At 40.9% G+C, this 16,131-nt stretch overlaps 1 protein-coding gene across 7 annotated transcripts in view; it reads right to left on the bottom strand.

Annotated features, from left to right (window-relative positions):
- The window catches only part of ATRNL1 (attractin like 1), a 492,025-nt gene extending 485,623 nt beyond the window's left edge, over window positions 1-6,402 (bottom strand). For 4 of the 7 annotated variants that reach the window (XR_011740344.1, XR_011740345.1, XR_011740347.1 and 1 more), the window contains exon 1: window positions 5,180-6,402. Coding sequence is in view for 3 of the 7 variants with exons in the window: in XM_071812183.1 (XP_071668284.1) it covers window positions 5,180-5,475 (296 nt within the window). In the remaining 4 variants the exon portion in view is untranslated. The remainder of the gene's footprint in view (window positions 1-5,179) is intronic. The other 3 variants (XR_011740346.1, XM_065843245.2, XM_071812182.1) reach the window with 1 other exon arrangement.
- Between the last annotated feature and the right edge of the window lie 9,729 nt (window positions 6,403-16,131).

The raw sequence follows: 16,131 nt of genomic DNA, 5'->3' as shown, positions 1-16,131 counted from the left end.
GCCTTCTAAAAAGACAATTTGCAGGTGTAAAAATCTCACAATTCCATTGATGTCAATAAGAATAATTATGCATATGTCTTGAATCAGATACGGGCCACACAGACAACAAAGGTAGTTTTGCCACTGACAGTCTGTATAATAGAAGTTGCACCAGTTTAATAGGAATGTTGTTTTACATTAAAGTTAAGTCAAACTAAGTCTGTCCCATTTCTAAAACAGACAATTTTATTTTCCCATCCACACCTGCTCATTCCTGCTACCTCCTCCGGGTCAGCAGGACACTTATGCAAATGGAGTAACATAAGGAAACTGAGCTGGCTTTAAAGAAAGTTGGCTGGGAGATGGGGAAAAGATGTTCCTGTTGATACTTTTCAAATTTCCACAGGAATATTAATGCTTACATAAGAAGCAGAAAGATGTAACCAAAGAGAAGCATGAGGGATAAAGTTGCCCTTTTTCACAGTAGCATGAACTTCAACTGGCTGCAGATAAAATTAACTTCATTTTAAAGATCATTTCTTATACAACATGACTGGTTTTCTTAACAAACTGCAACTTAAGGACACTTTCCTTGCACAAGTCATTCTGCTGACAGCAGAATTCAGAGTTTCAGATACAGATATGGATTTTACCAGGAATAATAAAATTTGACACCCTTTTAAGCTTTCAGTTGTGAAAGTTCTTGTACTTGGAAATTGTTTTGTCCGTGAAGAAAGCAGAATCTTTATAGCAGCTTAAGAAATTAAGGAGAACATGCAGGAGGTAATTTAGAAGTACAGTAAGAACGTCTGGAGATAAGGTCCAATAATCCAGCAGATCAATTTGCTCTTACTCTCTCCATAACAACCAGGTATCCAGGAGCAGGCAAAGCAGATTAACTGAAGCACAGGTATTCAAATGTGCTGTACAGTCTGCTTCGTTACATATGCTAATCGGGACTCAAAAGTTATCAAATAAACAATTATAATCTTCTGAAGACACAATCTACTGTTTTTTAAGACAGCATTTTAGAGACTGTGTATTTCCAGTCATTCAGGTACTCAAAAACTTAAGGGCAGTTTCGTGCATTTTTCCCCAATGCTCTTCTGCATGCCAGTGTACAAATCAGAGCTAGAAAAGAGGTAACTTTTTGCTCCAACCTGAAGGAAACTGTTGGTGGTAGGTTGTTTTTTTCCTTTTTCTTCTAAGAAGCCATTCTGTGAGTAGCAAAACGAATGAAAACTGTTTTCCTGTACTGCTGCATCTCAAGATTGATTGACTTTGACATCTGAATACATAGAAGCCATGACTGCAGTGCTTCCTGCAGTTGGGCCATTCATGTATTTTCTCCCTGAATTCCCTGAGCCTCTAAACACAACCGATTTGGACAGCCTCTCCCTCCTGCCCAAACCCATATCATCATGAAAACTGGGACTGATCAACAAATTCAAAGGCATAGGATAAGATAGAAAGAGTGGCAGATGCAGCATGAAAAGTTTCATTTCCCTAATAAATCAACCTGTTAGAATAAAACTGGACATTGTGCTTTTTAAGCCTGTGGTTTTGTTCACATCTTGGGAATTGCACTGTTTGAAGTTCCCTGCTATAAAAACAGAACCTGCTCACCCTTTGGCTTTCTTATCTTTCACCTGTCTCCCATAGGCAGGCAGACAGATGGCCTTTCCCCTCCCTTTTTATAACAACAACAACAACAACAACAAACACTTTAAGAGAGAAGTCAGACTGCATTCAAATATCCATCCTGAACAGAGAGTAAATAATTGTCTTGCCAGACAGAAATGAGGCCTAGATCATTCTAAAAAGTGACTGAGATGGATGTGAATGCAATGCAGTAAGAATAACAACACTTCCGATTGTGTAACGAGTTATCACATGCTTTATAATACACGGAGTAAAGACACGAGTTGATAAACAAGAGTAATAAAAGAGAGCTAGAGAAGCTTTTTTCCCATTTCCTCCCCCCTCCCACCATCCACCCTTCTATCATCCAGTCCAGAGCAACACTTGCAAATTAGTCTACTTACTCAGTAACTCTTCTACAAAGAAAAAGCAAAGTTACCGTAGTTTGTCAGTTGACATCTGTTTACTAATATTGACTGATTATTTATGTCTCTCTGCTATGTTGTTATTTCTCAGTCTAGAAAGGAAATAACGTCAAAAATACTACACACCTCTCACCAAAGTATTAATGGACCCAAGTTACACCTAAGTAGATTATTTCTCTTATGATGATGTTTCTGATGCTTTCTAATGCAAGTCATTCAGTCCCAGAAGAGCAAAAATAACCGCACTTCACTTACATGAAGAAAAATAAAGACCCTTTTATTTTCAAGTGGTTTAAGCCTACCCTTAAAAATCTGGTTCCTCAAATAATCTAGTGACAGAAAGCTGGCTTTACATGTGTCTGATTTAGGTCATTAGAAGTTCAATTTTAATCTTGCATAATAGAGGTGCACCTAGGCACTTGTAACTGCTCAAACTTTGAAACAATGTGTTTGGAATAGGATCTATACAAACGTTAGCAGAACCTTATCTACAACCCATAAATTAATAGTTAATATAGTTGTAATAGCCAAACACACTTGTCAATCTTCATGTCATTCTGAAACGCTTCACAGCAACTCTTAGCGACAGAAGAAACTCCTGCAGAAGTGATATACATCCAATATAATGACAAATTAAAGCTCCACTGCTGCACAAGTCCAGCCATGGCTGCTGGTGTATAAAGCAGACACTCAGACTTCACAGACAATCACAGAAACAATATACAAATGTTTCACGATAATAAATCAAGCCATCAATTGCCACAGAAGTCAGAAACAGCTTAATCACCCCACCATAAGGCAGACTAACATTTTCCAGCTCTTCAGTGGAAACAGGTAGATTTGGTTCATCACCCATTCAACACCCATCTGAATTTTCAGGATTCAAAATACAACCACTCCGTTGCTGCTTGCATTGTAACACACATTAACATATTTCATGCCATCCCAAATGCACAGGGCTTAAAGCTTTAGATCTTAGAATGCTTGTTTTCATTGCAGAGTATATTTTACTTCTAAGAATAAAGGTCACAGATGAGATATCAAATATACCGCCGTGAAAATGTCCTCAGTAAAAACATGGGTATCGGCGGGGGCAAACAAAAAAAAAAATTAAAATTAAATAAAATAAAACGCTTACTCCCGTGATAAAAATCATAATGCAAGCATCACTGTCATTTCCAAAGATAAGCATGAAATAATACAGAGGAGTTAATGGGAAATGTGTTTCGATTTCACCCAAACTCCTAGCGGCACATCAATTAACCACTGTGTTAGCTTAGCTCAGATGAGGCGCCCGTTCAACATTCAGGCAGAACTTCCTCTAGGTGGGGATGGATTATTAACTTTCTACCAGACGTGAAAAACGTAACTACTGTGCCTCCTCACCCAACAAATACAAACGAGGTAAAGAACTGTAAACGTTTAACAGATAATCAAGGAAATACCTTCAAGGGCTAGATAATGGCTCCAGTAACCATTCAGAGAATATACTCATTCACAACAAGCTTTGAAATTTAAGAAATGAAAATTTGCTTCAGCCCTTGCAGTGTTAGGGTCTGTTTGCGAGTGGCATCAAGACAAAGGATACAAGTAATCTCTTTAAAGCAAGGAAATAATAGCTCTGCAAGCCTGTCTCCTGCAGGTCATCACACACAAAGCAGATTCACCTGGGCCTCCTGACTCTCAATCACCGAGCAATTAGCCCCTTGTACCACAGGACAGGACAAGCCCAAAATCTTCAACACCTACAGGCAACAAATGACCAACTTTAAAAATCCTGTTACCAAGTTCATATGTAGATAAGATGCATAATATTTGCCTTGTATTATCTTTATATCTCAGTTATAATCTCACTGATAGAATAATCCATCAGATACTATCAGAGAATTGTTTCTTTCTCTGCAGCATGCACATCACTTCAGCCAACATGTCTGACTCCCAGCTACTCAACTTCCCAAAATAACAAGTTACTGGATTCACGTTTTGTTTATTTAGGGATGAGCGACCTCGGATTACATATTTAAAAGAGATGTAAAATATATAGCTTAATTTTATTAGTCCGAAGAGAAAAGTGAAGTTAAACGCCATTTAAAACAGACAATTATTGATCCTTTTACCCAATAAAGTACTTCCCAAAGATAGAATTTGAATTCTGTAAGACACAGCCTCACCAATGTATTGTTATTAGCTAGATATTAGAACACTTTGCAGCTGTATATGTCAATATACTTAATAGAGTTCCAGCTTTTAAGGGGTGTTTTACAAGGGAATGAAATGAGATGTCCTGTCCAAGGTTATATAGCAAAATAACAGCAAACGTTTATTCTTCACAGGCAGTCTTTACACTGATACCAAAAGGGGCGGGGGCAGAAGTGACAGCCCTATAAATTAAGCCTTCTTTTTCAGGCCATATAGAAAAGCAACTATCAGGCTGCGCTTCCTTCCCACTGATAAGTATCACATCCACTTTTGAGAATGTGAAGGTAGTTTTAACTTCTCTGACCACTCACTCCTTTGCTAAAATGTTATTGTTTCACATTCACCACTCGCACCTCTCCTGTAAGCCTTGTTGTGAGTGATGTACATTTCACCAAGTGATATTTATGTTATCCTGGATCTGCTTGACCCAATGGCTGCTTAACTGAAACACTCGAAAGAAAGGAACGAGCAAAACACTTTCACTCTCCAGAAGGAAAAAGTCATTCAAATCCACTGGAAATTTGGGCTCTCTGGACAGCTCTATGAAGTGCACATGTCATTTCCATGACACTTCCCGAAGGGACAGCAGGGACACAGCTTTAGGCCGATCTCTCCCTGCCTCTCAGTTCCCATCAAGTTGAGCAGCCTATTTTCAGCAGCAAGTCAGCGGGTACAATTTTTCACTGGAGGACTGCACCCTGTGTGCTGAGAGGAAGGGGCCATGAGGTGGAGGAGCTTATTTCATCCCTAATTTGTGCAACATACTTCCACCACATATGAACAAAATCATAGCAGACACGTGGAAAAAAAATATAGATAAATAGATATAGAAATTGATAAAGATACACCACACAACAGCCAGCCACACGAAACAAGAAAATGGCATAACAGGGAGAAAAAAATAAAAATAAAAAATCGTAATAAGCGAGACTTACTTGAACCTGCCCTGGCAATGTTGGCACTGGTCTCCCACCCAGCCCTGGTCGCAGACACAGGTGGAATTGACACAATGACCCGAGAAGCACGAGATTTTGTCGCAGGACTTGGACTGGGACACCTGGGCGTAGAGGGCCAGGTACAAGAAGCCGTAGAAGAGCAGCCAGCTGTTCACATCCAGGAGCGAGGAGAAGCAGCAGGAGGAAGGGAAAGGTCTCCAGACGCCCAGAGGCGCGGGGGCAGCTCCCGCTCTCCCGGCAGCGCTGCCCGGGTCCATTTTCGCCGCGGGGGCCATGGGCCGAGGAGCGGCCGGCAGCGATAGCAGCGCCGCCCGCGCACCCCGGGCAGGGGCAGCGTCCCCCGAGGAGAAATAATCCAGCCAGGGAGATTCAAACCCCCCGCTTCCTTCTCGTCGGCCTCTCCTCCCTCTCGACCCCAGCACTGCCTCCTCCGCGCCCGTCACTCCCGAGGGGAAGCCCGGCAGCCCTCGGCCATCCACCCCTTCTCTTCGTCGTCCTCCTCAGGGCTCATCGCTCCCGTCTTCTTCCATGGAGGAGGAGGAGGGCTGCTTCTTGACCTTGTGTTTCCTCCTCACCAGATATGCCCCCCACCGGCGTGTGCGCACATACACACACACACCACCCTCCACCATGTAGCCCCCGACTCCCCCTTCTTCTTTGTAGTGCCTGTGCCCGCTGCTCTCACGCTCACTCTCACACACACGCAGGCGGCAGCGGGAGGAGCGCGGGGAGGCGGGGGCCGCTGCCGCCCTCTCGCCAGTCGGATGGGAAGTGAGGGCGGCCGGGCCGCGGAGCCGCTACGGCATCCCGCACCAGCGGGAAGAGGGGGACGCGGCGGCGAGGAGAGGGCTGAGGAGCCTTTATCCCCACTCCGTTATTAGCCCTACGGCGAAAAGAATTGAGGGGAGGGTTAACAGCCCCTCCGCGTCCCAGCTGACAGCTTCCAAGCAGCCATTTTTAAAGGCTAATTGTAATCTCTCAGAGCCGCCCGCTCGCTCTAACGCCCCCCGTCCGTTTGGATCCGTCCCTCCGCCCGTCCCCCAGCGGCTAAGGCGGGGGGGAGGTCACCGGCCCGGCCTGGCCGGCGACGCGGAGAGGGCGGCGAACGCCCCTGCGCTCCGCCCGGAGCGGGGAAGGTGCAGCCGGGAGAAGCGCACACCGGCAGCTCACACGCCTCTCACACCACTGCGCCCAGCGACGGCAACCTGCGCTCTGAGCTTCCGCACACAGCGCTCCCGCCCACACTTAAACCAAACCCAATGCGGGGGGGAGATGATACAGCACCGGGCCCACCCGCCGCACGCAGCCGGCGGAGTGCTGCAGCCGTCCGCAGCTCGGGGGCCCTGCGGAAGGGGAGGCGGGCGGTGAATCCCCCGCCCCAGCGCCCGTTAGCGGGGGTCGGCGGAGCCCCCGGCCGGGCGCTGCTGCGGGGAGAGCGGCCCGAGGAGCTGGGGTGCCCCGGGCTGCTCCCTTCAGCCCTTCTCCACAGGAGCCGGGCCGCTGTTTGCCTCAGGTCCTGCGAAGTTCAGAGAAGGTTTCCTATGGACTCGTCATAACGCTAGAAGAGATGTTGCAGCCTGTTTTGAAATCATTACCCTCCTAAGATTTACCCCTTCTTCTGATTTCTCGGTTCATATCAAGACGTTGCCCTCCACTTACAGCCTGATGAGCGGTAACAAAAGTTCAAAGCTTTGTAAACTGAGCTCTACAAAAGTAATCGTTGTTATAGAGTTGCCTAAAATGTCCTTTTTTTTTAATGTTAAAACGTGCCAGGCACATCCTGTCCTTTTCAACTCAGTTATAACCCGTTTTCATGCTTCCAATTTTTTTCAAGAAAAAATGATGAGCCTTGCTGTCAAAGAAAGAAGAAAATAACAACAATCAAACCCTCTGAAAGTTTCTCCAACACTGAAACTGAGAATTTATGACATGAAGTCTCTATTCCAAGAAGATAAAGAAAAGGCATTTAATTTCATCTCCCGATACCATCTCAAAACAGATAAATCCAAAGTGACCCATGTTAGAGTCTGAAATCAGATCCAAATTGACCCTTCTCCAGAGTCTCTAATTCTTACCCTTGGAGTGCATAGGAACTGTGTGGGTTTTGGTTTAACCTGTTTTCCCAGGCATCCCATTAAACCCTACCTGAATTGAATAAAAAAAAAAAAAAAGGAAATTAAAAAAAAGAAGTACATCAGCCTTACTGTACAATAACATCCAGCAGTGTCTATATGGGAATCCAACCAAGATCAGGATGGCAGAGCTAAGCACAACACAAGCTCTTAAGGAATCTGAAGTCTTTATGGAGGCAATACCTCAAAGTGTGTGGGGATAACAGAGGTGAAAGGTCATTTGTCCAGTTCCATTCCAGAGGGTGTCAGGAGGCCCAGAAGCTGCACTCAGTCTGGGAGTCTGTACATTGTCCTCCTAACAGAGCTGAGATAATTTCATTGTTCTGGATCAGACACAATTCTCAGCTATTAGACAACTCTTTGTATGTGTTTTGTAATGAATTGGGGAGTTCGTGCAAAGAGCGGAAATGGAAATTGTGTTGCTGCTTTATATTTTATGAAAAAAAAGCTGAGGCTGAAGCCTTTGTCAAACAGTCTGCTAATTGTACAATACTACATGTGATCAAGGCTGCTGAACAACTGTCCTCTGTTAAATAACATGATGAGACCAGAAATGCAGTTAATACGAGATTATAGTCCAAGACACAAAGTCAGTTCAGGACTACTCTTTGAGCAATAGTTTTGCTTACCATGGCAAGGAGACACATTCCTCCTCCACCTTCCCAGTTCTGATATACCAAGCAAAAACATTCTAACACCAGCACTATCTTTTTCATCAGACTGAAGGAAGATTTTGCTGCAAATCTACAGAAATCAGCAGAGAATATGATGGCAGTACTTCTAGTGCATAAACAATCATAACCCAAAACCTAAACACAACTGTAAAGCTTTCTGGATTTAAAACAGCAAGGAGGAAACATTGGCCAGCTATCTGCTGGCTGAAAGCTATGACAATGAAGAAATGCAAACCTTTTGGCTGCTATATGTCCTATCACTGCAGCAGATATTTCATATCCCTAGGAAATGAATGGTGTGCAAATGCCAATATTGGTTCTCTTCTATGCTGATTTGATGGGATATTTTTGGTGTCAGATGAAGTTAACAGATCTGGCTGAGAGAAGTCAGATCTGCCAATCCTTTCATCATTACATGCGTATCTGTAAGTTCCACTTTTCTTGGAAGTGTAACATTTTACACCTTTCATCCTTTCAGTTCTTGACATAGAAATCACACTTTTGAAGGACTAATGTACTAAAATGCCTTGGTTAGAATCTACAACTTAGAAGCATTTGAATAACTTAGCAAAAGTTTTAAGATACTGTATAAAAACAGACAGATTACAGACTAGGGTAGTGATGTAGAATGTTATGTGAACAAAACCTCCTAAGAAAACATCCATGTAGTAGGAAAGCAAACAAACAAACAAAAAGGGCAAGTATAAAGGAAACCAGGAAATATCAAAACCTAAACACTAGTATACATATGTGTTCACTCTGCAAAACAACTTGAAGTTTATTTTAAGACCTATATGATTGCTGGTGCGGGGCAGGGCAGAGTGGATAATGGGAAACAACACTCAGACTTCTTCAGTTGCTCAGAATTTTGGCAAGACCCTGAGGACAAGAATATAGCAGAATCCATCCTCTCTTCCATACCCACCCCACACACACCCCCCCACCCCTCTCTGCTCTGCTGGCCCTCTCCTACAGCCTGATATCAGTCACACCTTGCTGCAGACAACACCGTATTCCTTGAGGATGCTCAGTTCTATTTAGGCTATCTAGTGCAGACACATTTTTGCAGTGATGTTAAGAACAATGTAACTAGCTGAACAGAAGAGGAAGCAAAAAAAAAAAATGATGGTTGACCTCTTTTCAAGGATATTAAGAGAAACAAATGTTTTCCATGCCCTTTCCCTTCTCCTTGGGACAGTCATTACCAGACTCATAAAGTAAAAGGGGCCGAGCTCCGCACTGCTTCTGGGCAAGGATATATAGATTGGAGTTGGGTTTATGACATTTGGTAGAACTAGCATGTAGGCTGCTGCAGTGGGGGAATAGCTACAGAGTGATTTTATATGTTTTCAAGAGCTGTTCTAGCTTAACACATCAGAGAATGTACAGCCTTTCTGGTGTGCACTTTACAGGCTTCGCACTGAACTTTGCAAGTGTAACTTGGGTGTAGGATTTCCCTTTTCTTCCCAAATACACACACACCACTTTGATGGAGGATGACATAAGACTTTATTTTCCTAAATCCCATGCTAATTTTTCATTGGGTGACACTGAGTCACCTGAGCCATTCCATGGAACTATTTCCGATATTATGAAAACCATCAATCTCTTCCATGAGGTAAAAGAAATTTATCCCTACTCAGCAGATTCCAGTGCTAACAGAATACCGTGTGTTACAGTTTTCTGTTCGTGTTTGTCTTATTTGGTAAGTCAACTCTTGGGAGGCATCAGTTCTATGAGATTAAAAATAGAAGACTTCCCTTACCTACTCTTTTTTTTTTAATTATTTTTTTAATTTAGAAAAGTTCACCGAAGATTCACTGGCAGCCTTCTAAAATGAAACCTTGATAGACAATCTTACCTTTCTCAACACCCGTGCATATCTTTTGCTACAGCAATAAGTCACATGTGTCACCAGCATCTCCAATAATATTGGCAAGCGAACTGCCGTACAATGAACACTGTAAATGCTGTAAGCAGTTTACAGAACTCAGAAAGAACTGCAAAACAAAGGAGGGGGAAATTAATGTTTATGTTATTTTATCAAAAGCCAATATCTGGAGAAAAAAATGTTAGGGTCAGTTCTATATTTTTAATGCGTGTGCATAAGCCAAAGTGTAAAATATATTCTACGAAGAAAGAGTCAGACTTTTACTAAAATATTTGTTCCTTTGTAGATTTTTGTCATCAGGAAAAAGAAAGGAAAAAAAAAAGTAATTACATTTTTACACCCTGGAAGACTTTGGATCAAGAATAACAGCATAAATTACAAGTTGGCTTCAGGTCCAAAAATGAAAAATGAAAGAGATTTCAGAAAAACAAAGAGACGAGACAAAACAAAGTTCTCTCAGCACTGACAGTGACATTGTTATTATTTGAAACACCTGTCTCCTTTCAAATACAAGTTTACTGAACCAGGAAATAAAGTCATGTTATGCTTTTTATATACTTTCTGTACACATACTAAAAATTAAATAGCCAAGCTATACCTGATAGCCTTGCCATCTATGACAGAATGAATCTGCTGACATTGATCTTGACTTAGTATGATACTTTGAGGGTTTTTTTAATCAATTTTTACATGTCTTTCCACCGAATAGATATGTAATTGGATGCCATACCGAAACCTTGATGCATCCTGCAATCTATTACAAATTATCTGGAAAACACTGGCATTTTCAACTGCAAAGATCCTTTGTGCTGAGGATTTTCTGCATATTTTTTCTGCTGCATTTCATTTTCACTGCTATTCCTTCTGGAGTTTTTCACAATCCTGCTTAATCTTGACTAAGCTAGGGCATTTTTTCCTTGTCAGCAAAGCTCTGTCTCACAATTCAACCTTTCTTACACATCATTAGTAGGTATCCTGAATTTATCCAATACCCTTAATGATCCCAAAGGGACAGAGCTATTAGACTTTTTCTAGCTGAGAAAGCATTTACTTTGAGTTATTTTCTCTCATTCATTTCTAAATCAGGAAATGATCTTTAGGATTCATACCACTGCTGCCTTTATTTCTGTATTTGTTCTTTTTATTAGTAAGTTTCAGCAAAATGCTGAAAAATTTATTTGATGGTAGTGAAATTCCATTGACCTTACTAGGATTACACCCCTCCTTCAGAATTTGGCAGAGGTTTCCACATTTTTCTGGATAAGGCTGGTTTGCTGAATTATGTCAAAAAAAACCACAAACAAAACCAAAACCAAACAAACTAAAACAACAACAGCAAAATCACAACCGACCAACAAAAAAAAAAAGGCAAGGAAAATGTTGGACAACTGTTAAATCAACAGTACAATCAGCATTTTGATTAATGACATTTCTATCTTTATATCACACTTCAGCTCCTCTGGAGTGATATTACCTAGTCTTAGTGATTCTATTTCAATATAATCTCCTGTTGATTTCTTACTCTTATTTTAAAAAACATTTTAATGATGGCTACTGTAGTAGCCTCTGTAATACTTAATTTCTCAATATTTTGTTTGAACACTATAAGGAAGAAAAATTTGCTTTTCCTAAAATCCCATTTTCCTTTCCAGTTATTACTTTTGGAGCCTACTGATTTTTTTCTGTTAGTTCTCTTTTACGTATTTTTAAAAATTACTCTTTCTTTTCTCAATTCATGCTTGAGTACTTGTGCCTTTACACTTTGGAAAATGATACTTGCAAAAAAATGGAAAAGCAATTACATCAAATAGGTTGCAACAAGGGTAATGAAACAATAATTGTACTAGGCATAATGGAATAAAGGAATAAAATGATGCTCTTTTTTGCCCTTTGATTTGCATAAAATTGGCAAAAATGAGAGGCTATGCGTGCGTTGACCCTTGTCTTGTCTACTATACAGATGTCAAAAAAGAATTGAGTCGATTAAATTCTCCCCTCCTTGTTAATGTCGAAACAGATATTATATGCCAGGAATGTAACTGGCATATTGTATTAATTCAATGAAATTGTTTTCAGTAACTTGAACAAATAATTCTCGTGTAGAAATATAATATTTTGACAAGCGCACAAGTGATTATTTAATTAGCTTAAGATGTTAATTTTCCTGAAGATATGAAGTAATACCTTCCATATCTGCATTTTGAAATAATGGTAGAAGTAATCACTATTAAAAATTATCTTATTTCCCTGAAGTAACAAGTTTCACGCATGCAAAAGAGCAAAACATCCTCACATGTGGCATCTCCTGTGTGTGGACTTGGGCACTGGTGTTCCTGCAGGTTTGTGAAATGAGTGAGGCTGAAGAAGCTACGAGCAGAGATGCTGCTGTTGTCTGTGCCATGAGTATGGTGGCTCAGACCATGCTGGGGCGAGGTGGCCATGCAGGACAACTGTATGTAACGTCAACTGCTGAGAAAAACCCTTGTGCCAGCCTAATGAGCTGCTTTCCACAGGCAAAGCTTTGAACTAGTTTTAAAAGGCATCGGTGAAAAAAATTCTGCGGGCTTCATCTCCTTCCCTTCTCAGGTTGTGGGTTCAGCATTTGTGTGATCAGAGCCAAGGCAGGGAGGAGTGGGAGAAAAGGAAGGAAAAAACTGCAAGAAGAAAGAGAGAATGTGAAGTTGAGCCATCAAACATTGAATCATAGAATCATTTCAGTTGGAAGAGACCCTTAAGATCATCAAGACCAACCATAATCTAATTCTAGCACTAAACCGTATTCCTGAGAGCCTCATCTACACGTCTTTTAAACACCTCCAGGGATGGTGACTCAACCACTGCTCTGGGCAGCCTGTTCTGCTGCTTCACAACCCTTTCCGTGAAAAAATGTTTCCTAATATCCAGTCTAAACCTCCCCTGGTGCAACTTGAGGCCATTTCCTCTCGTCCTATCACTTGCAAGTCAGGAGAAGAGACCAACCCCCTCCATGCTACAACCTCCTTTCCGAAGCACAGATCTACAAGCGCTGCAGGCTGAGATATAAGTGCCAGACCTTATGTTATTATAATACCCCACTGTGACCCAGCTGGCACCGCAGAGGTGTGGCTGGGTAAACAGCAACACTGGGATGTAGTTATGGAAGGGCATAGCAAATTCTAGAAGAAAAGCCATAGGAAAAGTCAGGTATTGTGGCTTGTAAAGGGCGTATTTACTTCTCTTGAAGGCTAGGAAAAAGGGACAGGAGGATCTGTTGAATACCAATTGGCATATGGGACAGAAAAAGAATAAGGTGCACATACTGACAGGTTTAAACCAAAGATTTTCTGATCAGGAGGCTTTTTCGATATAGCAACTGTTGGAGGTGTCCAAGAGGCAGAATCTGGAAAGGCCAACATGGCAGGACCTGATGGTGAGATGGGAATACAACTATCTGAGGATCTGTTTGAAAAAGCAGTAAGGCAGATCACGAACTGTCTATTCAATTCTTCAAATGTGCTAGGGACCGCTTTTTCTCTTATGAAGTGGAGGAAATTACACAGAAACTAGCTATTTTAGATTTAATTCAAATTCTTTAGGAGGAAATGGTTGAGAATCTTAAAGTGGAAGTTAATTCAAGTGAAAAAGATAATAAAAATGATAAGTCTTCCATTCTTCCTTTAAATTGCGAATAACTAAATAAGGGTAATGGACTTCAAATAGCTCAGGGAAATGCAAGTATCTGAGAAGCGATAAGGAAAAAAGGAATGCAAGAGATAACGGCACAACAGCAAATTATCCTAACATTGAGGAAAGATTAGAAGTACATCAAAAATTAACATGATTGCATCAAGAGCTCTTTAACTATCTGAAAATCTAAAATAAAATAATGAAAAATAGAAAAAAGGACAGATACATAATGATAAGAGTAAAGAAATAGAACAAGCAAGCCAGAATGAAATAAAAAATGCTGAAGCACAGAATGATTCACAAGTGGCACGATAATATTAATATTCAGTTCAAATGGGACAGATCTGTGCTTGAAATAGTAATAACTCCTATAGTGCTTTGTATCAGAAGACTGGTTTCCACAAAGATTATACCACATTACAATGGCTTGCCAATCGTTTTTGGTCAGGTGCTTTTTCCAGCCATGTTGACTTCAACTGTCCACCGTCATTACAAGACAAGGCCTACATCCGGCCCTCTGAAATTATTCCCTGTATCACAGTTTACTTCTGTCAGAGTTGCACATGATCATACTAGATATTAAAATGTCATTCAGAACAAGGTTATGAAATACAGTTTTTTATTACATCTTCTGCAACAGATCTGTGGTTTCATCAGTGCCAGGAAATGTTATTACCTGTGCATCAGTATCAAGACCGAGAACCCATAATCAAAGTAACACTCTGCATGGGTTATACCACTAACTACAGATAATTTTGTTATGCCATAAAGGCAAATAGCTTCAGGCTCTAAGAAGTCTGAGAGCTGGAAGGTTTAATGAAATCTCATGGAAAAATTTTTGATGCAATGTATTCTTATTTCACAACACTCTTTTACACAGCAGTATAATTAAGTTTACTGTATGTCATGCTTCTGTATTTTCTCCCTTTCCCTTGCTTTTCCAGACTATGGGAAGATTGCTTTGTTGTTTATCAAAAAAACAGAGTGAGGCTGAGCCACTTTCCATCCATTTCAATAGTTCAAATGTCTAATTACATCAAGAAAAAATATTTGTCATAAACTTTGTCTACATCATTTACTAACTGAAGAGCTACCATAATGTAAGGCAAGTTATAAAGCTTTAACTTGATGTTAACTTCAAGCTTTAACTTTAAGAGAATGCATTGATCTTACCTCTTTGCTTTCCTTATTGTTTGCTTTCAGTTTTGTTTTTTTAGTTCACATACATTTAACTACATACACACCTCATTCTGTAATAGAAGCTGCCCATAGGAAGGAGAAAGATCCTGGTGTTACTTCCCCAGCTGAAAGGGACTGTCTTTAGTAAGACCCCAAATATGCCTCAACTAAAAATGCTGTTTGATGTCCAGAGTTGTGTATGAACACCTGCCAAATACAAAATGAATGCCAATTTTATAAATAACAGGCAATACAGGAGTTTTCTGTAATTTGGGCAAAACTGAATGCCCACATCTCTTTGAAGAATGTCAGAAAACTATACCAGCAGAACAACAGTGTGTCATGTGAAGGGTAGATTTAGATCCTGAGATTTCACAAGTTTATATGGTCTACAATTGAAGAGAATAAACTCAGGAATTACAGTCTGGGCCTCAAGGGAAAAGTAATTTATGTGCCTTTCATGCCTGTTTGCCGCTTAACTAGAAGAAAACACCGATAGTAGAGTTAGCTGCCTATAGGAAAGAAGGCAGAAACATCTCTGTGGGGCGACGGTAGCAGTTCGCACCTGAGGACTTCTAACCAGCAAAGTATCATGTGATTCAGCATGGGGTAACTCTGAACAGTTGTTGCTGTCTTCACCTTCAGGAGTAGCATAAAAACAGAGGGGATGAAATTAATGTTGGACATAAAAATTATCTTCATGTTTAGTGACCTCAAAAGGAAGGTGAATATCAAGAAGCAAGACCTTATCTGAGCATGGAAATGCCATGACTTTGGTTTTAGTGTGCATTCATCCAAATCTGTGAAATGCTTGAGCTTGGTTAGGCTATCCCTAAGATAGGGACTTTCACACACAAAATCAATTTGCAAACTCTAGCAGTAAAAATGTTAATTTAAGAAATTACTACCTCTCATTTGTGTCTTTCTTGATTATCCATCTGGGATCAAGAATCACATAAGAGAATCCTCCTCCATGTTCAAGTATTTGGTTCAAAAGTTAAGATGTGATTATGTGCTGGACAGCAAGAGGATAGCTCTGGGGAAAGAAGAAAAAATAAACGGAAACTTTGTTAAAAAGCCATTCTGGAGGGAAGAATGTATGTAAACAGATGAATATGTCATTTGAACTCTGGGCAAAAATAGAGCTCGCACTCCCCCAACCTCCAAAATAGGCTGGTGTTGCGTATTTGATCCTTTTCTTGCCTGATTGCTCTCTGGCCTTACTTCCAAACCTTTTGGTGTTGTGTCTATGCTGAGGTACCACACTACGTTTTCATTCAAGGGCTGTTTTTCATGTACCTGTGTCAGAGGACATCTGCATTATGGAGCGAGACCAGAACAGTCCCTAAATTAAGGAAGAAAGAGGGAGAGAAGGCAAAAGGGTCTGTC

This window comes from Patagioenas fasciata, chromosome 8, assembly GCF_037038585.1.
Source record: "Patagioenas fasciata isolate bPatFas1 chromosome 8, bPatFas1.hap1, whole genome shotgun sequence".
Classification (NCBI taxonomy): Eukaryota; Metazoa; Chordata; class Aves; order Columbiformes; family Columbidae; genus Patagioenas; species Patagioenas fasciata.
This window is presented reverse-complemented; position numbering and strand designations above follow the sequence as displayed.